General features: G+C 44.1%; 1 protein-coding gene across 5 annotated transcripts in view; it reads left to right on the top strand.

The window, feature by feature from the left end:
• PRKAB2 (protein kinase AMP-activated non-catalytic subunit beta 2) overlaps nucleotides 1–20,496 on the top strand; it is a 768,584-nt gene that overhangs the window by 65,592 nt on the left and 682,496 nt on the right. For all 5 annotated transcript variants that reach the window (XM_069641335.1, XM_069641332.1, XM_069641331.1 and 2 more), the window contains exon 2: nucleotides 17,339–17,526. In XM_069641335.1, the coding sequence (XP_069497436.1) occupies nucleotides 17,362–17,526 (165 nt within the window). In that variant the 5' untranslated portion in view covers nucleotides 17,339–17,361. The remainder of the gene's footprint in view (nucleotides 1–17,338; nucleotides 17,527–20,496) is intronic.

Genomic DNA, 20,496 nt, shown 5'->3' with positions numbered 1-20,496 from the left:
TCCGACAGCCCTTCTTGTATATAGGAACACAATTGCCTTGGACCAGGAAGAGGGAAGCATCTTGCTAATTGCGATCTGAGAGAATAACTCGTGAATGAATTTGGCCCAGTGTATTCTATGCTTTTAAGCATAAGATTTGATATTTGATCGGGGCCGGCAGCTCTTGAGTTTTTCAGCTTAGAGATTGCAAATTCAATCTCTTCACACAAAGTGGAATTTGACATAGAGGACGGCAGGAAAACTTCGAATGCAGGATTTTCGTATGTTAGAGTGAAATATTCTCGCCATTTGTCGCTTGAGATTTCATTTGAGATTGTTGGAGTAGCTTTCGAGCGACCTTTATTTAAAATGGCCCAGATTTCACGTGTATTTTTCTGTACCAGAAGTTTTAGCATTGTTTCTGCTCGTCCTTGATCAATGATGATTAGATGTGTTCTTAGCCAATTTCGGTATAATTGCCGCCGCTTCTTCACTTCCAAAGCCCTGCAATTCGGGTCACAAGGCTCTCTTTTGATTTGCCTAAGGTCTTTCCTTAATAGTTTGTTTGCCTCTGCTACTTCAGAGCTATATAGGTGTTTTGGCATTGACCCAAAGACTCTTGAATTGAGAGTTGTCTGAGTTTGGTCTATCAGCAGCGGCGTGTACTCTATTGTCTGGAGTACATTTATACTGTGTCTTAGATGGGCAATAGTAGAACCATTTGTTCTCAGTCGATTTCCTGCAGCATTTGTTTGTAGAAGGTACGAGTATTTCTCTGGCATGCCACAATGCTCTTCGCGCCAAACGAGTCGCAACACGTCGTGATCACTAGATGACATCGGCTGCACATTTAGAGATATGGATTTTTCAACAAAGTCAGTCGAGGCCCAAATATAATCAAGTGTGTTTGTCCGAGTCATGCTGTGCCACGTCGGATTAGCAGGAGAGTTGCCATGAATTGTTCCATTTAGCATATGACAGTTGCGATCCAAGAGATCTTTAGCCCAAAGTTGGCCTCTCGGAATGACCTCGGGATCAGACAGCCGAACATTTGATTTGGTAAGTAGATCAAACTTAAACCAACTGTAATTTAGGTCTCCACAGATGAGTACGGAGACAATTTGATATTCTAGAAAAGTATGGTCAATTACATTCAATGCTGACTGGATGAAAGATGTAGATGAGATCATAGCGGGATTCCAGTATCCATTTATTATCAAGAGATTAGAAACTGTGGCTCTCAGTGAAAGTTTAATCAGAGTGCTTTGCACGAATGGATTTGGGTTCGCGGAAGCCACCAACGTCCACCAATTCCAGATTTTTAAGAGAGTTATTAGACCTGCAAAAGGCCGGCCTTTAGGGTTCTTTCCAGCTGGATTTATCAATATGGAAAAACCATCACGTGTAGGAGGATCTCGTAGCCACGTTTCTTGTAAACATATAATGAATACGTTCTCCAAAGATTCATGGAATGTATTAAATAAATGAGTGAATCCTCTTGTATTCCATGACAGTAGAATTAGCTCTTGTTGTTTGGCTTGTGGTCATTGTTATTTGCGTGGTCCATTTGGAAATCTTTTCACGTTGTTAGCTCTTCTTTCAAATGACTGATGCGTCGCAGCATCTAAGATGTCAGGAGATGAAGCTAAGGACTGACGCAGGGCTGCTAGCTTGGCAGCTCTGAGGCTTGCTTCATGGTCAAGATTTGTTTTAGAAGATGAGATAGTTCTTGAGGCAAGTGGCTCAAGAGTAAGATCAAAGCCATAGACCAAGAGATCTTCGTTTGCTTGAAGTAGCATATTTTTTACAGCCGCAGAAGAAATGTGAAGAAGAACCTGATCAGAGGATGTTTCAGAGACATAGTCCACAATTTTAATGTCATCTGATAAGATCGCTCGCAATGGTGGAATACAAGCAAGCAATTTTAAAATATTTTCTCTGTTTAAATTGACTTCATTGCCATCTGAGTGAATGTTTTGGAGACAGAGTTTCCACTTGTATGTTTGAGTCTCGGAATTTCCGGGTCCAGAGGCTCGCTGAGCTGGAGGTAAACGCGATCTTAGCTGATTCGACGTTTGTTTAGGATTTAACCTCGAGCTTAGCGCTTGCTGAGGAACTCTTTTTGTTACAGAGGAAAGTTGACTGTTGATTGGTCTTGCCTGCGGTATCCTCAAAGATTTATTTGCCTCTTGGATTCTCCTCAATTGGGACCCAGTTGGTCTGACGGCTTGGTCTTCAATAGAGACAATGGTGGAATTCTCAGGATCAGCTGATTAAGTTGATAAATTGCATAGGTCAACTGAAGAGTCTGAAGTGCCATGTTCAGAGGAAGAAGCGCTAGATGCTAAGCGCCAACGTTTTGCTGAAGTCTTTGGAAAGCTCAGTATAGCACCTGTCGAGCTTAATGGAACGTTGCTGGCAGTGCTCTTAGCGGTAGTTGTGTGGGGTGGTCGAGTGAACAGGCTTGTCTTCTTCGGAGTTGTTATGTTTCTTATGAATTTTTTTACCTTTTGTTGTATTTGTTTCGGTGGAATGCTTTTTTTTTTTTAATTGCTGCGCTTGTTTCACAGATGACTTTTTCAGTTTACTTTCGATGATTGTAGTGATTGTTTTTGCCGGACCTTTGAAAATGTTAAATGAATTTACTGACGTAGAGGTTTGAACCGATGCAGTTCCTTTGAGCGGAGTCGCATTTAATGCAAGACTACTTGCATGAGGTGCTGAACCTTGTATGATCTGGTTTGGATCTTGAACATCTTGAGTGGGAGCCAACAGGCTCGATGGTAGACCAGACTGCGAAGATTCATTAGGAGCTGTCGCAGATGCAATAATGGGTAGACATTGAAGAGATCCAGGAGATATATCTCGTGTCATCGAGGCTCCTCGTTCGTGGTTGATTGTGTTTTTTCGCATCCATTTTACAGAGTCTAAGAGGCCTTCCATTAAAGCATCGTTTTGACAATGGTGCCGTGCGGCTAGATCGCTCAGCGTGTCCTGCCATCTCACTGCATGTTCGGCGTTAGTTGTCATTTGATCTTGTAGAAAGCACAAAGTGTTCTAATTTGTCGATTTTAGTCATTAGATTGGATATAGCAGCACCTTGATCACTTATTGTTCCAATCAATGACTCAAAGATTTTTGTAAATGGTGCTAAGGCAACGGCCGAGGCGGCCAACACGTTGTTATGAATCTGCGAACGTGCTTCAGATGAAATACCAAGTGATTGTGGTTCAAAATCATGAAGTGGCGAGGAGCAAGTCGAATTGTCCAGATTGTAGTGCGGGTTAAATGTGGAACATTTTTTTGCAAAATTCATTAGATGAACCTCGTCGGCTAACTGAGACTGCGTAGGATGAGGAGTACTCGCATTCAGCATTGGATTTTCATGCAAAGGGGGTATGGTGGAGATGCATTTTCGCTTGAGCTCAGCGACTCTTTGCAGGCGGCTGGCACAAGCAATCGCACTCCGATCAAGATGGATAGGAAGTGGATTGGATTTTGGTGCTAAGAGTTGAGGAGTACTTACAGGATTGGGATCAATAGACTGATCGTTTGTACTTGACGTAGAAGGTCGCCTAACATCAGGTGCTTGGCAAGCTAAAGCACTGTCGTTTCCAGATTTAGTACATTCAAGTGCGACTCCTAGAGTAGCTCGACCTGCTGGTTTTAAAATGGTGAAGTCGATTAGAGAGCCAATTGGATTGGTTATAAGTGGAGGACATGGAGTGTTGACAGAAGGCCTCAGTACATTTTTGGCGTTGACCGAGCCAGTCTGTAAACCACATGGCTTAGCCGAGGAGCGGCTAGAGATTTTCTCCTGTAGCAAGGTGTCTTTGGCAGTAAGATGAGAAGTCAACGCCTTAGTAGGCATAAATGGTTGTTTAATATTCAGAGCTTGTTCATCGGGATATTTTCCACTCCCAAGTTTGATATTTTTAGCAATTCTTCGTCAGTCACTAAGTGTGATGGAAGACCTTTTTCTTTCCCAAAATCAACAGCATTTGTAGAATTACTGTTCTTGAAGGGCACGTGAGCCGACAAGACCGATTTCATCGGTCGCGATGTGGCAGACGCTCTCGCGTCAGACAGAGGCACCGGAGTGGCGGCTGAGGCACTGGGTAGGTTCGGCCGATCCACAATGGCTGCTTGGAGTGCTAATGAATCGGTTTCACTGGCAAGCGTGCTTACAGAAAGTTCACCATTGGAAGCTGGATTACATTCAAGATTGGTGGCACGGGTGTCTAATGAACACTGATTGTCTGACTGGAGTGCTGGAGCTTCCGATGAAACACTGGGCTGCACCAATGCATTTAAGTCATCATCTGGGGCACATCGCTCGTCGAAAGACGATGATGGTGGGGGTGTTAGAGATTTGGTACCCCCTGTTGTTATTGGGCTTTTTAGTGTTAATGAGTTGTTTGCAGCCATAAGCGCGCGGCCAGTTGTTTTGCTTACCTTAGCCCCAGCGACAGCTTTCATCCTGGACCAAGGGTTAGTCGAGCGCCGTTGCTGTGATGATTTTTTCCGGGTTTGTGGGCCGTCTGCTAGTAAGGTCATTGTTTATGTCGCCGCGGCGAAGATGAACACAATCAGATGTTGAAAACGAGGGAGCGTGCTGGAGTTCTGCTCCCTCACCCACAATTTTTTAGGGCAATTTGGTTAGCACAGCTCCTCAAGAGGGCCTTGTAGTCGGCAAACGGCAGAAAAGCAGTAAACAGCCAAACAGCAGGAGTCACAGCAGTCGCCCTTTACGCGGCCGGGCTTCACGCCGCAAGGGTTGCCGGGCTCCTGTTTTAGGTCCTCACTTCCTGGAATGGACGGAGCAGAACAAAAAAAAAAAAAATGGCCAGGGCTTCAACCTTGCAACCTGCGTTGCAGCGTTGCAGCGGTTTGCTCACTCGCTCACAGCCGACCTCACACAGAGCAAGGGGCGTGAGGGGAAACACGCTGTGGTAAGTTTTAAAGTTGAATATAGGAAAGGATAGTCCTTCAGCAGCAGAGCCAAACAGCAGGAGTCCCAGCAGTCGCCCTTTACGCGGCCGGGCTTCACATTGGTTATGTCCAAACTGGACTACTGCAACGCATTATACCAAGGCACTAACCAGCGCAACCTTAACAAACTTCATATAACCCAAAATAACGCCCTCAGAGCAGCCCTTAACATCCCCAGATCAGCACACATCTCCGAAATTAGGAAGCACCTTCACTGGCTCTCAGTCGCTCAAAGGATATCACTGAAATCTCTGGCCCTTACTTACAAATGCGTAAATAACCAGGCCCCTATCTACGCTGCGTCACGATTCACTCAGTACACTCCATCTCGGTCACTGAGATCAGCTCAAGTTCAAGGCCTCACGATACCCAGGTATAAGCTTCAAACAGCTGGAGGTGTTAGCTTCCCAGTTCTGGCTGCCAAACTTTGGAACACTGTGCCACCTACCATTAGAAATCTCCCTTCACTGAACCTATTCAAATACAAAGCTAAGCTTTGGATAGCTACCACACCTGACGTGCTTTCTCTGAACATCTGATTACCACTTGTCACTGCATGCCTGAGTAAATATGCACTGCTTGTGTACTTTACTGCCTTGTTTATGTAATTGACCAATTGTAACCTGGCTTTTTTTAACATAACTGTAACCATGCCATTCTTGTAACTACTGCTTGAATTTATGCGCCCGGTTGCCCTCGGGCCTGGTCTGCGCTATATAAATAAAATAAATACTAATACTATAGTCCAGTATCAATCCAATGAGTGCTCGGGCAATGGTGAGGCAACTGTCTATGGAGAGACAGGGTCTACAAGCATTAATAAGTTTGGTAGTGTATGCTGCTGAAGAGATGATGGTATTGATCTGTCGGGTTAATGACAGGTTGGAGTCCAGAAAGACCCCTAGTGTCTTGACTTCGCATCGGACTAGGATGGTGACGCCATTGATGACAAAGGATTCATATGAACTGTCCAGTTTACTTTGTAGGTTTTGTGAGCCTACCAGGAGGATTTATGTTTTATCATTGTTTAGGCACAGCATGTGGGAGGCCATACAAGCCTGGATGGTTTGCTACACTGAATTCAGAGTGAGAGAGTCTGTGGAAATCGATGGTAGTGATTGGCTGGTAGTTGGTGGGGATGGTTGGGTCTAGAGTAGATTTCTTTAGTAAGGGTAGAACGCAAGCGTCTTTTAGGTTGGTTGATACTGAGCCAGAGGCGAATGAGGAGTTAATGAGGGTAGTAATGAAAGGGGTGAATGCTTCGGTGCAGTCCTTAATGACTGTAGCTGGGCAGTCATCTCCTTCACACCTTAAGGGTTTAAAACCTTTGATGATTTGGACAACTCCTGTCTGAGACCGGTTTGAAGATAAAAGTCGGGCGATTGAAGATGTGGCTGGAGGCTGAGGGGTCACGTTCTGTTAGTTGTCGCTATACAGTGTTTTTTTCTTCTGAGCTATCATATTTTGGAGCAGGGTATTTTTTTTAATAAGGCATTCTGAATGTTAGTGCACCAGGTGCTATCTTTAGTGCAATAGGTGGTGGCCGGTGTGAGTGACTCTAATTTACGTAGGATAGCAAAGAGTTCCCTAGCACTGGAATTGGCTTTGTCAATTCTGGCAGTGTAGGTGGAGCTTTTAGCCAGTAGTGTGGCTTGTTTGGATGTCTTCGTTAGTGACGAGAGGGAGGATTTGTTTGAATCAGTGGGGGAATTCCTCCAGATGGTTTCTGCCGCACGTTTGTTTGCACAGAGTGCTTTCAATTCAGGAGTAATCCATGTGTTCAGATGTGAGATTGACTCGGCTTTGTGTTTAGTTAGATGGGCTACTGTGTCGATGGCCAGCGTGAGGGCTTGGCTGTACGTGTCAACCATAGTGGCCAGGTTAGTGCTAGAAAATGATGAGCTAGTGAGCTCAGTTAGCAGGGGTAGGATACGGCTGGGGGTCAAGTTCCGGGTATTTCTAGTTACAGAGGTGGTCATGATTATTGGCATAGTTGGGGAGAGGTTTAGGTGTAATAAATCAAAAGGAAATAATGTGATCTGTCCAAAGACAGGGCAGATTAGAAGAGGCCAAGACGTTACAGTTGATGTTTGGCGAGCCAGTCCAATATCTGGCCTTTGGCATGAGTAGGGCTTTGGATGTTTTATGTGAAGCGTAGGGTTTTGACAGCGTTAGCTAAGGATAAGGCATTTAGGTCTGTGATGTCCTTAAAACCAAGGTTGAGATACCCCAGGAAGGGGATTCTCACTGAAGGTTTAGGCAGACATGATTTGTAAAATGTCTTCTTCAAAGCTGAGCGTAGGGCCCTGTGGCTGGTAAACCAGGTGGATGGTTATTGATGATGTGAAGGAGCATGTAAGCTTAACAGTCAGCACTTCCCCTGACTGAATAGCAGAGTTGCTAATTTATTTTAGCGTAAGGGACTCTTGAGGGTAACTCTGCCACCTTTGGAATCTGTTCTGTCCTTCTGGTAGATGGCGCATTTGGGATGTACTGCAAGGGAGAGTGCAGGGCCTGATGCTGCATGTAGCCATGACTCTGAGAAGGCGAGCAGTTGAAGGTTATTAGATAAGATAAGGTCATGTATGTCTAGGGAGTGTGCTCAGATAGACCTACCTTTAACTAGTGCTCCTTTTAGGTTAGCGACAGTAGGCAATGTGCTGTTTTTGGCAGCCATTCAGTTAAACGTTAATGGCAGAAGTAGATGCATGTTAATATTACTACTGTAAGGGAGCGTGCTGGTGGGAACGAGTGGATTATTTGAAGGGTGGGCCGATGATGTAGGGCTCAGCGTAGAGAAGGTATAGGTCAGGGGTTGAGCGCTTGCTGCTGCGATCTGAGCGTGATCTGCAGGTGGCAGTTTCGAATCCCGGCAAGGCCAACTCAGCCTTTCATCCTTCCGAGGTCGATAAATGAGTACCAATTTCGATTGGGTGATATATGTAAATATGTGCTCTGTAAAGCGCTTTATCTAGGTCAGAGGTTGGGTATGCGATAGGTTGTGTGAGCTGCAGTTAGACTGGAGCCTGAACATAAGTGGTGGACGTAGAGTGTGGCGGGGTGACCCGCCATCTCGTAGTAGCTGGTCCCTGTGAGGTGGTGACCATGGCAAGTGAGGTGTAGGTCCGTACACTCAGATGTTTCAGTTGTGAAGTGAAGGATCTGATGGTGCATGGCAATGGAGAGGGTTCACCCATAGGTAAGTGGCTGCTTTTATTTACGGGGCATGGTTCAGGTTTTGGAGTGTATCAGGCTTTCAAATGGTCTTGGCAGATAGTCACGGGGGTCAGCATTAGGGTCAGAGGTGTGTAGGCAGAGTGAGCGTTCTCCAAGGCGCTTGTTCCAGGACGTGGGGGACGGTGTAGAAGTTAGCGAGTGCCCAGGCAGTTCATTGCATGTATAGCTGGAGTTTCTTATGATGCACTGTGCAGGTTTGAGGCTACTTTGGGTAGTCAGGGCACCTGAATGGCTAGGTGCTGAGTTAGTTATCCAGGCGTGGGTCATTGCGGCTGCGAAAGCACAAGTTCTTAGAGATAGATGTGCACGCCTGACTTTGCCCAGGTCTGGAGTCACTGTAGAAGAGGTATGGCGCTGAGAGGAAGAGAAGGAGGGGTAAGAGCAGCCCGGATGAGCCACTGCTGGGATGGCGGGTGTCGGAGGGACTTGAGAGCGATGGGGTAAATGAACAGACATTGAGAGTTTCCGAATCAAAATCGTTTTGACGTACCTCTGTGTGTGACCATCCATGCCTTATTAGTGTGCCTTTGTAGGGGGCCGGAATCACTTGCAGGCTTCCAGGGACATGCTGTTGATAAGGTGAAGCCATCCAATCGCGGGTGGTTGGAGGCGGGCCAAGGATCTGAGGCAATCAAGGAGCCTCGAGAAGGTAGTCTGGTAAGCCAAATGACCCGAGTATGCTTTCCAGTGCCCTGGATATAGCTAATTCTCTAAGAGATGTCAATTCTGTTTAGAAGGAAACTACTTCCCTTCTCGTTCTTTGAAGACATTGCTTTGTAATCACACGTGCTAGACTATATGTGAAATCACTGCGTATGATCACAGGCCGATCTTAAATGGAATATATTTGCAAAGAGGTAGTTCACAATATTAACCACACATGAAGGCTCTCTATCCATGCTTATATTTCTTAATCAGTCGGCTGCCTCTGACACTGTTAACCATTCCCATTTCTTTGAATGGCTAGTGCAAGTAGCTGGTTTGTCTAACTAAACCTTGAGCTGGTTTGTCTGACTCACCTTGCTCTCTTGTGTTACTCAGGAGGTCCCTCCGGTCTCCCTTCTTTCACTGGTTTAATTTAACGTATATGGAAACTGCTCATAACTAGCTTTGCCAACACCACATCAGTTTCCACTGTTACGGATGATGGGCAAACGTACCTGTGAGTTACTCGAAAGGAGGATTTATTTCTTAACCTGACTTGCCCTCCTTAGAAGAATGCCCCCATGTCAACAGCTGAATGCTCGGTGCTAACAAAATGGAAATCTTTTTACTTGCACATAAATATCTACTAAAATAAAGTACCCCCTCACTTTCCTGCTTCCATGTGTTAAAATTGCGGCAAAAATTGGCTTTTACACCAAAAAATCATGGTTTTGCCGCCGCAATCCATGTAAAGGATGCGGGGGACACCCCTGCAACCACCAGACCCATTATACCATTTAAGGGGAGCGGAGGACACCCCCGCAACCCTGGCTCCCTTTAAATGGTATAACGGGGTGCACCTTTTACCGGGTCAAACCATAGCATTTTTGTCGTGATTTGTTTGTAAAGGCGACATTTTTGCCGCGATTTTGTTACTGCATATCACTTTCCTTCCCTCTCCTGTCCTCATATCCTCCAAAGACAAATCTCTTTATCTTATGGGACACTGATCTAAGTAGGGGCTCCCAAATTTGTGAAATTATGCTTTTTTTCAGCTTAAGAATATACTTCCTTTTATGTCACCTATGAAATAACACCAGAGTAGTTGGCACCCCTGCAAACTGTTGCCTGGACTGTGCCACAGTCCTCTTTGCCCTACCAAATCAAAAAGCTGTAGATGGTACAGAATGCAGTAAGCTCGCAGCTGTCATATGAACTCTTTACCAAAGTTAAGTTACAGCAAGAACTCCACTGACTCTCCTTTAAAAGCTACTTCCTGTATACATTGCTAGATTATTAACCATTGGGCAGGCAGCAGATATATGCAGGCACATTAATGGAGAAGGGACCGCCAATCTCAGCTCTCATCAGAACAGTCATGCAAAAGCCAACATATACAAAAAGAGAAAAAGTGGCAACAATCTCCTGACTGTGAGGGAGTTTGTTTGAAAGAAGGAGACTATGGAAGGTGGCATTGCCAATTAGGCCACACTGTAAGAGTGCTCAGGTTGGCAGGAAGCGCAAAACAAAGGGTCTTATGAAGTCCTTGATCCTGAGCATAGCTCTCAACCATTTGTGTTGCAAGGGCGGGTGAAATCACTCCATTTTGTTTTTGGCGGGTGAGACGCCCATTGGAATGAATGGGCGTGCAGGAGGCTTGGCGGGTGGGTCAGCTCTTTACAAGGCAGGTGACACCCGCCAAAAGCGTGTGAGTTGAGAGCTATGCCTGAGTGATGCTGAAACTGGCATGACCCAGGGGACACTCAGGAGCAAGAGTAAGAATGTCACTTGCTTTGATGCTATACCACAACCTGGTGTTTGCTGCAAAGCTGCCAAAAGCTGAAGAGCCTGGGAATCTGGCTGGAGCTAGTTGCACTGTCCAGCCCAAGAGAGAAACCCTTTGTTAGGGGCTGTAATTATTGCTGCCTTACAAAGGCCAAGGCAGGGGAGAAATAAATCTTATCTAACAGAGCCCTTGTAAAAGAGGGGGAAAACAAAAAGCTACTGCCTGAAAAAAGAATCTTGACAACACTATTCAAAATCACAGAACCAATCCCTGTTCTCAGCCTCCAAGCCAGGGTAGCTGATCGTGGATCGGTATCTGGAGGCATCGGGTGTGGATGCTCTCTGCCATTGAAGCAGTCCTCCTTTAGTTCCGATGGTGAGTGTTAACAGAAGGCAGGCCATGGAAATTATAGAGCAGTGATAAGGTGAGAGTGAGGAGAGGAGATGGAAATGAAAATTAGATTCGAAGACACAGATTTAGAAGCGAAAAATTAAATAGGTGGAAAGTGGAAACACCAGGAGGGTAGAAAACCATTCAATAGAGGTGAAGAATGGAACGTCCAGGAGGGGAAAAAGGTAAACATAGTAGAGTGCAAATACCAGGAGGGGATGAACACAAGTGCAGGTGGTGAAGAATCAAGTTCAAGATAGGAGGGAAGAGGAAGAAAAGAATAAACAAATCAAGTAGACTGGGTAAACAGCAAAGATTAAGAGGGGAGGATGGACAGAAAGCAGTACAAGACAGTGAATGAAGGTTGACGAAGATGATCTACTACTACTATAGAGAAAGGAAACTGGAAGGATAGTGTGAAGAAAGGAGAAAATCCAGATTGAAGAAAATATGTGGAAGACAAGAAGGTCAGTTAAGTGAACCCAATTTTTGCAGAGCGTTGATGAGGAAATAGGTTAAGGGCAAGTAGTGAGAATAAGAAGACAAGGTCAAGAATTTTCTTCAAGTCTTGTGCTTGGCACTTCAAGGTTGTCAGAGACTGTGGTAGCATTCAAGCCCTACATTCTTATGCATACCTATGAAGCTACCGGAGTTAAGAAAGGTTAGGCACTGCCTTTCTCAAGTCTGGGGCTAGTAATGAGCAGGGACTCCCAAGCACCAACACTTTCTCTGCCATGGTGGAGGACACCCACAACGTGAGAGGGAATGACAGAAGCATCCTTCAGCTGGAAACTGAAAGAAGTGCAGGGGACACTCTAAAACCCTATGGTCTGTGAGTGATTTTCATTTTGACTGCCAGTTGTCAGAGCCGAAGGGAAGTAAGAGATGGACTATAGTCCTTAAACTGGAAGTGCTCTGATTTGATTTTCATTATCGTCCCATGTTCTGTAGTCCAGCCCATGTCAAACCCTTATCATATGTGTGTTCTTCAGTAAATTCTGTTGCACCAGACCTTATGTGTCTTAAATTGTCAGTTGATCCATGGTAGTGACAGTATATAGATCTTCAGAAATATTATACAGTTAGAGTAACAATTTCAGGGGCAGTACTGATATTTTCAATCAGGTTCGAGAAAATGTTAGATAGCCTGTACAATAATAGAGGAATTGTTATGTAAATGATTTCAGTGCTGATTATGTGCCATACTACACTCGGGCCATTGAGGGTACTGGATTATTACACTGGTTCCTTTGTCATCCCTCTCATACATTCTCTCTGTTCTATTCATGTCTGTGTTGGCTTCCTTTCGCTTTACCTTACAGTGCCTTCTCATTCTTCCTGTACTTTCCTCACCTTCCTTTTCATCCCTCTGTCCACTCAATGCATTGTTCCCTTCTCTTTCTCACAAGTAAACTTTTTCTACTTTGCAACCACAACTCCAAAATCTATATTGGTATTACCAGTATATCCTAATAGCCCCAATCCTAATGTACCGTGGCTTAAAACAGTAAGCTGCGGGAGGTTGGGATTGTTTTGCCTCTATATCGCAGACCGAGCTGCATCGCAAAAGGATGTGAGAGCCTTTGCCCCAGGGTGAATTTGGTTGAGGTCGTCTGGGTGTTATTTGCCTATGACCTGGTATTGCTAGAAATTACCCCCATTGGTATACAAAGAGGAATTGAAGCCCTCATGAAATACCTCACAGAGAATGGCATGAAAGTCAATGTGGGGAAATCAAAGGTCCTCGCCATGTCGTCGGCCCATAGGAAGCTGCGGGATAGGTTCACATGAAGAGTGGGGGGCCAAGCCCTGGGAGTGGTGGAATCCATGATTTACCTGGGGGTGATGATAAACAGAAATCTGGACGATAAAGGCCATTATGCACAATTCAGGGCTAAATTATCCAAGTTGACCAATCAAGGGGCTGCTCTCCATCGACAGTATGGGAAGTTTTCGATGATGCCCCTTATTACATTCTAGCCCCAGAAGGTTGCCCAGATCGTAATTTATGGTGCCGAAGCATCCTTAAATTTATCTTGGAAGATCTGGGATAGAATTGAAGGATTTTTTTGGTGGTAGATTATAAGGCTCCCATAATTCGCTTCCATTCGACACGAACTAAGGTTGCAATCAATGGCATAAGTGGTCTTATGGAAAACGGTGGCACTATATAGAAAATGCTCCTATGAGCCTTCAGTAATCCCTTTATTCATCTTTGATCCTCAAAAGGTTGGGTCAGAAGAAAGCCCGATCAGGTGGAGTGTGACGGTTGAGAGTATTCTAGTGGCCAAGGGCATCGAGCTGAGCGATCTAGCTGTCAATCCTGTTAAAGTGAAAAAGAAATTGCAGGAACTAGGTTGGATTGAATGTCTTGTTGTTGTTCAAAACCAATAAAGAAATAAAAAAATAAAAAAACTAGGTTGGATTGAAACAGTGGGGAATATGAGAAAAGACAAAATGAGACCAATTATTGGAATGGAGCGAGTGGGTTCAAACCAAATTCCTACATATCTTCAAAAATTCCCTCCTCCTTACTATAGAGACCTCTTACTTCAGTGTAGGTTGAATACCTTGGCTACATAGGAGGTTCAATTAGTAAGGGAACACATCTATTTGAGAAACACACATTGTACATATTGCAGTGAAGATTAGAATGCTGAAACTCTTTTCCATTTAGCTTCTTCCTGCAAAATACTATCGGAAGTACAATCTCGATTTCTAGTTGCCCATGTGGATTCGAGATTGTTCTTGTTGGCCGAGCAATGGTGGGAATGGCTTCTCTTGGGGGGAAACAGCCAATTTGACACTGAAATTGGTGGATTTTGTGCTAAAAGATAGTGGGTAATGGAGGGGGGGACCACTTTAGTTGAATCTTAAACGTTAAAGTTTGTTTTCCTTTTTTTATGATTTGATGTATTAAATGAAGATGGCAATGTCCAATGGTTGAATAACAATGTATGGAGTTTTACTTAGATTGATGACAATTTTAAAGATTTGATTTATTAAACTAATAAAACATTTTAATAAACAAAAAATATATCCTAATAGCTGTTAGGGAGAATTCTCATTTTATGGCTAATTTCCCTCACCTAGTGAGTCCCCCAGCAGCTTTGCTGGATTTCTGGAGTTTATTTTTTCCACTTGGTAAGAGTGTGCCTCTTTTCCCCACTCTTACCTGTGTTTTGTCATGTGCATTTCTACTTGTTGTGTGATCTTGGACTCAGGAGCACACCACTCCATGAGCCCAACTTGTGGTGTGTGTTACACAGCACCTTCAGTGCAGTAACACAGGGTTGTCTCTAAGACTTCCCAATGACTCCTTTTTCTGGGGCTGACTACTGTCCCTCAGAAACAGGTAAAGTTGCCATTAACTTTACATAGTCAAATAACCACAGATCCAGTACACCCCATCTTACATGGAGTATTGGAAGGGGTTAATTCTTAGCCCTTTTTATCTGTCCCTCCTGGAGCATTGTTTTGCTCTTTTAATATTTAGACTTGGCTGGTGGCAGTGGTATCTACCGCGGTTATACTATATAAATGTGGAATATTTTAGGCTATTGTATTAGCCTCGAACATAAACCCGCTTGACCAAATATTCTTTCTTTTTCCTCCGGTTGGGTTTAGTCACCATTTCTTTTTGTTAAAGTCTTTCTTGTGTTTTACTTTGCGCGGGAAACCAGGTTTGCCTTCTTTGTTCACCGTCTTTTGGCAGACTTCTGCCAAGAAGCTCTCCTCTGGGCGCCTGGGTGTCTAGGTGGGCTGAATGTGAGGGAGGGGTGTAGTCACCTCCTGCCCAGGGTATCCTAGGAAACCCAAATCGCACTTTGCCATGATTGGATGAGATGGTTGTCTGGGCTGGACAACCCCCCTGCTGCATGACTGACAGCCAGGCTGTGTGAATGGGGGATTTTCGCATAAAAGGCAGGACCCTTGGGCTGGAAGTCAGAGTCGCCACTGGAACTACAAGGAACCGAAGAGAAGCGGAGAAGAAGTCGGCTGCTGCAACTACCTCGTGAAGCCCTGCTGCAGTCTTGAGCTATCTACCCTTCGATGACCAGAGAAGATCCAGTCCGGGGTCTTCTTCCCTTGAGCCTGGTGGGGTCAACCAGCTCATCTTCCACAGCCAGAGGATCCTCTTCATGGTTGGAATCGCTGCACACTGCTGTAGTGGTCCGGATAGCCATCTGAAGAGCCTCTCCTGTTTTAAAGGAGCACACCTTTTATTCGCCGTCGCTGCTGCTTGCTTCATTCCTGTGTGGTGCAGACCCGTCCAGATGTCCTCCTTCTTGTCAAAGCTCCAGGAACCTTGGGTCTGCCGGAAACCACCAGGAACAACTGCCGTGGCACCAGCTTCTTCATGGAATAAGGTACTGTTTTCTGCTTCGAGAAACTAGGGTGAATCCCTATTCTCCTCATCCAAGGCTTGCCCTTGTCTTCCTTCCTTCTTATAACTTTTGCTTCTTCTGTTGACAATATCCAAGTACTCCTGGCAAAGTTGAATCTTGAACTGCCTGACTGTGTGATTCTCGACAACAGGAACCCGGTTCCACTTGACACTGGCTCCAGCATATTGACTTTTGTATTTCTGTCAGCGAGTGTTCTCTGATTCTGTCTGCCTTGACAAAAGTATTGCATATGATTTTTGCCCCCAACTCTCTCTGGTTAGCACAGGTGCTAAGTGTGTTTTGCCCCGGTAACATTTCTTGCCGCGGATACGCGTTTCTTTAATACGACCAAGCTGTCAAAAAGTGATCGCATATGTGTTCCCGGTAACATCTTTTGTTTCACAACACCGGTCCGCCAAAACATAAATTGAGTTGTTCTGTGCCAAGAGAATTGGTTGTTTGTAGTGTATTTTACGTGTGGGTTTGAATTCATAGAAGTGTCATGTTTTATAACAGATGGTTTAAAAATAAATGTACTTATATTTTTTACTTGAAACCTTGAGTCAGTGTTTGCTTGAGTCACAGTAATTGTGGTCCCTTTGTGTAATCTCTGCTACTGCTCATACACTCTTGAGATAAGTCTGGCTGCTCCGCTACTGCTACCACTTTAACATAGTAGTACAGGCTTGTACCAAAGTTGAACTTGTATTACCACTTGTAGTCTTAATTGTGTGTAGTGTTCCCTAAGGGCACTGCACAGGATTCTGCCTAACTATATCCTTATAGCCCATGGGAGGGGTCAATATCACCTGGGATAATGACCCTTCCCCAACATATGGCCCTCTGCTTCACCTCAGATCATAACTTCATGACGGGTAATTATCCTGTGATAATGCCCCCTCCCTCTGTCTAAAAGGCTATTTTATGCCCTTCATTTCTATTCTATTCAGTCTGTTCTGATATGTCTTCCTCTCATCTCATCTTCTTCATTATTGCCTTTTATCCCATATTCCATATATTCCTTCCTTCTTTACTTTTCTCTTTTTGTATAAGTTTGCTTTCCCATTTAATTCTTCTAGTTCTCCTCTTCTATTTTTCCCTCAATTCTATCTTTCCTTCGTTTATCTTATGTTTTTACTTTAGTTTCCTTACTTTAACTTTACTCACGCTATCTTTTATTTCTTCTTCTGTGATCTCATACATTGCCTCTTTTATCTGTACTCTAATGCATGTCCATTGTTCTTCTACCTCTTTCTTCTTAAAACTTCTCTTTCATTTTAGTTGTATTTCTCTTACATATCATCTTTACATCCTATTGCTTCACCTCTTACTCTTCTATTCCTTCCACCATCTTCTGGTAATATATTTCCTTATTTTATGCAAATGCCATTACATATATTCCATTCACTCATGTATACATTGACTTGTGTATGCTTCTTTTTGTTGTGCCTTTCTGCTCTATTATTTGTTCTGCCATTGTGTTCCTTCTTTTCACCACTCATGCTCTTTCTTTTTTTATTCCTTCATCTCTCCAGTTATACCTTTTATTTTTGTATTCCTTCCTTTCCTGTCTGTGTTTCCCATCCGAATTATTCATTTTTGAATACTATAAAATAAACCTTTAGCTGTCTGAGCACAAAGATATTTATGTAAAATCACTGCAATATAAGATATGTTCATAATGTGTATTTTTATGTATTGTTTCCATTACTTTTCTGTTACTATTATACTAGTGCATAATTTGATTGTTATTCATTTTGATATAGGTTGTACTACTGGATTAATAAATAGACTGCAATTGAAATTGTAATTGACACTTTGAAAGTACACTATAATTCATAGACCGATTTATTTGTTAACCTACTTATTAGTTACAGAACAGAATTACACTACCGTGAATTTTTATTGTTTTTTTCCATAGTGCCTTTAAACAGTTGCACTGCTATGGGAAATACGACTAGTGATCGTGTCTCGGGAGAGAGACATGGGTCTAAACAACAACGCTCAGATGGAGGAGCCTGCAGTCAATCGTCTAAGGAGCAAGAGCAGAACAAGATTATGGTGGGCAGTACTGACGATCCTAATATTTTCAGCACCCAGGAGTCAAAGGTAACATACAGTTTATTACAGTTCAATCATGCTGCCATTGACAATGAAATATGACCACGATACTACAGTGCAAATTTCTGTTTTACCAAATTTAGAGTGAAGCTGGTTAAACTGTGATTTCATTTGGGGCACTTACATTATTCGTGGCGATCACATATGTGGTTACAAACAGTCTGCAATACCATTCCTGAGTATGTCTGTTGTTCTGACTTTGTGATGACTTGGAATGAGGAGTCTGACCAATTGGAGGCATGTTTTTTGGTTATAAACGTTTATTAACAAAGGAATGTAACCCTATCTATCCCTAACTACAGCTGGTTTCCCTACCTAAACAACCATAAACCTGGGCCGGTCAAGAAGTGTGTTATGTCTAAAAGAAAAGTACTGTCCTAGTCAAGACTCCTACTCTAGCCCTGTCACCTAAGCACAAATCACTAAGCTGGTGGTAGAAATCGTATCCTAACCCGGGAGAATGACTCCTATCTCCTGGGTAAAATTCTATCAAAGTTTGACATATATCACAGGACTAGGAGAATGGCTCCCTTGTCCTAGTTTACATGCAGTTTTAGCAGGCTGTTCTTGCGCTACTTCAAGTTTAGACTCTGCATCAATTTCTTAAGTTCTTTCCACAGACCTTGTGTTCCTTAAACTTGAACACTGTTCTTTATCTTGCCCCCACCTGGACGAGGGAGAGACTCTGTGAGCTTCCTTTAACTTTGCAATGCTTCACCAATACTCTTCAAGTTACCCCCACTGGAACAAGGAAGAGGCTTCCCGAGTCCTTCTTGACTCTTCAATAGCACATCCTTATGAAAGTGACCAGGGAATTGCCTCACAAAATGATCTACTGCTCTCTTCTTGTTTCACCTTTTTAAGTTTTCCCAGCCCCCTCCCGGACTTATTAATGTACCCATTACCTTCTCTCGAGGAACTTTTTAAGTTTGGTTCAGAAGGAAGACACAAGCCAGATGGTATGGAATAAAGTCTCATCTACTGGTTTAAGCAAGGTATGTATACAAGCACAGTTAAGATGGCAGAAGGGAGGCATCTATTGGCCCCATAAGGCTGCAGTCAGTATAGTCAGCTGCCATTTGCCGAACACACGGTCCGCACATTCCAAAACAGAACTCCACACTCACACATTCCACACACAGACCCAGAGATTCAAGAGGACAGTAAGGGAAGTACCATGGCAGCCATACCGAGACACAACAAAACTCTTCATGGGTCTCGCCAGAGGTCGCAGGTTCATTCTCTCTCTTTCTTCTTCTGCTTCTCTTTGGCACACTTTACTTCATGGCCTGCTACTGTCAGCGGTCTGGGTGAACATTTCGGACCAAACGATCCACCCTTTACAGGTCACGCCACCACCACAGTTCCTTCTACTTCCCATGCAGTCACCTGCACGGCTCGCTGTAGGCTAAATTTGGAGGTCTCAGCCTGGTTCTTGGACTGCACAGTCCACCCACCACAGGTCATGCCACCACCACACTGACCAACGTCAGGGTTGCCGGCTCCCAGCCAACAAGCGAGATGCTTTCCTTTTCTTTTGGTCTCCTCTCATTACTGCACAGGCTGCTTCGACACAGCCTTTGGACGCCCTGTTTCAAACCTTTGGGCTTTTTGGTGGCCTCCTAGCTCGCTGACTTCTGTGTCTGGACGTTGCTCTCCTTCGCTCCCAGTCCTCCCTTAATGTTTAGCTCAAGTAGCTGGGACCGCCCCAACATAATGTCAATTCAATTAAGAACAGCTGTTAGAACACTCTTCATGTTTGACTGTGGCATTCTTGGGTTATTCATTATCCCAATAGTTGTCATACAGAGACTTTCTGACACATTACAGTAACACACATTGTCAGAATTTATCATGTGTATGGAAGGTTTGGGTGTTGGGAGCTAAAGGTGCTGTATCCCAGACTCACGTCCTTATCTCCAGGAGGGGAGTCCGTCCCCATGAGATTCTCACGCATATTACCATACATAGGGTGACTATTGGTTAGCAGCCTCACCTTGCTAGCCTCATGGAAAGGGGCTCCCATCTGGGGAGAAGAGACGCCATTTGAAGGATCGTCACAACTATTAAAAGGTTTAATAATAAAACGTTCTACTCTGATGACAATGTAATGTTTTCCATGCAAGGAGGTTTGTAATTCCACAAAACCGGTACCTCATTATCTCTCCTCTTCGAGCAAGTTTACACAAAACAGGACACAGAAAAAAAGAAAGATTTAAACTGCACAACAGATACTTTGCCAGCAGCATTTAACTCTATTGTCTGATCACTGCTTGATTATGTGTGGAGGAGAAACTAGGTGGTGGGCCCCACTCCCCTAGTCCCACCCCACCATAGGAGCCTTGGTCAGGTGATTGCCAAATGGATACTGCTATATCTGTTTTCCATTGTCAAACTGAGCCATAACATTGTCTCGGTCAGCAATGAAAAAGTGGCCCACAGAAATGGCAATTCATTCCTTTTGTGACACTTGTTTGAATAGTACCCGACTGATTTCTTTGGGATAAAATGTGATGTAAATTGTGCATTTTAAAGAATATTTATTTAGCAACACTGGTCAAACTACTAGCCGGATAGTGAAGTAACTCATCAAACTGGCCCACATTGGCCAAAAAACTGACCCACTTTGACCCAAAAAACTGGCCTACACCAGCATTTTGCATTTTTGGTTCAGCCATGGGCCTATTGGCCTTTAGGCCAGTTTGAGCCTTCTGCTTGCCCTTTCAAACTGATCATACATGATACCAGGAAACCTTCCATGTTCTGCAATTGTGGGACAGAAACAAACCTGAAAAGAGAAAGCGTTATCAATTTTGGATTGTCCCATGTTTCTGCTTGGCCAGATGATTTAGCCTGGTGGTTAGTTGCAGGCCCTGCTCCTCCATGAATGTCACGTCTATGCCTCACTGTACAGGTGCACTGTGACAGGTTCCAAGATGGCAGGCCAGGCTTTTGAAG

The sequence above is a fragment of the Ambystoma mexicanum genome, chromosome 1q (genome assembly GCF_040938575.1).
Source record: "Ambystoma mexicanum isolate Mex_15411 chromosome 1q, UKY_AmexF1_1, whole genome shotgun sequence".
NCBI lineage: Eukaryota > Metazoa > Chordata > Amphibia > Caudata > Ambystomatidae > Ambystoma > Ambystoma mexicanum.
The sequence above is the reverse complement of the archived record's forward strand: the minus strand, read 5'-3'. Positions and strand labels throughout refer to the sequence as shown.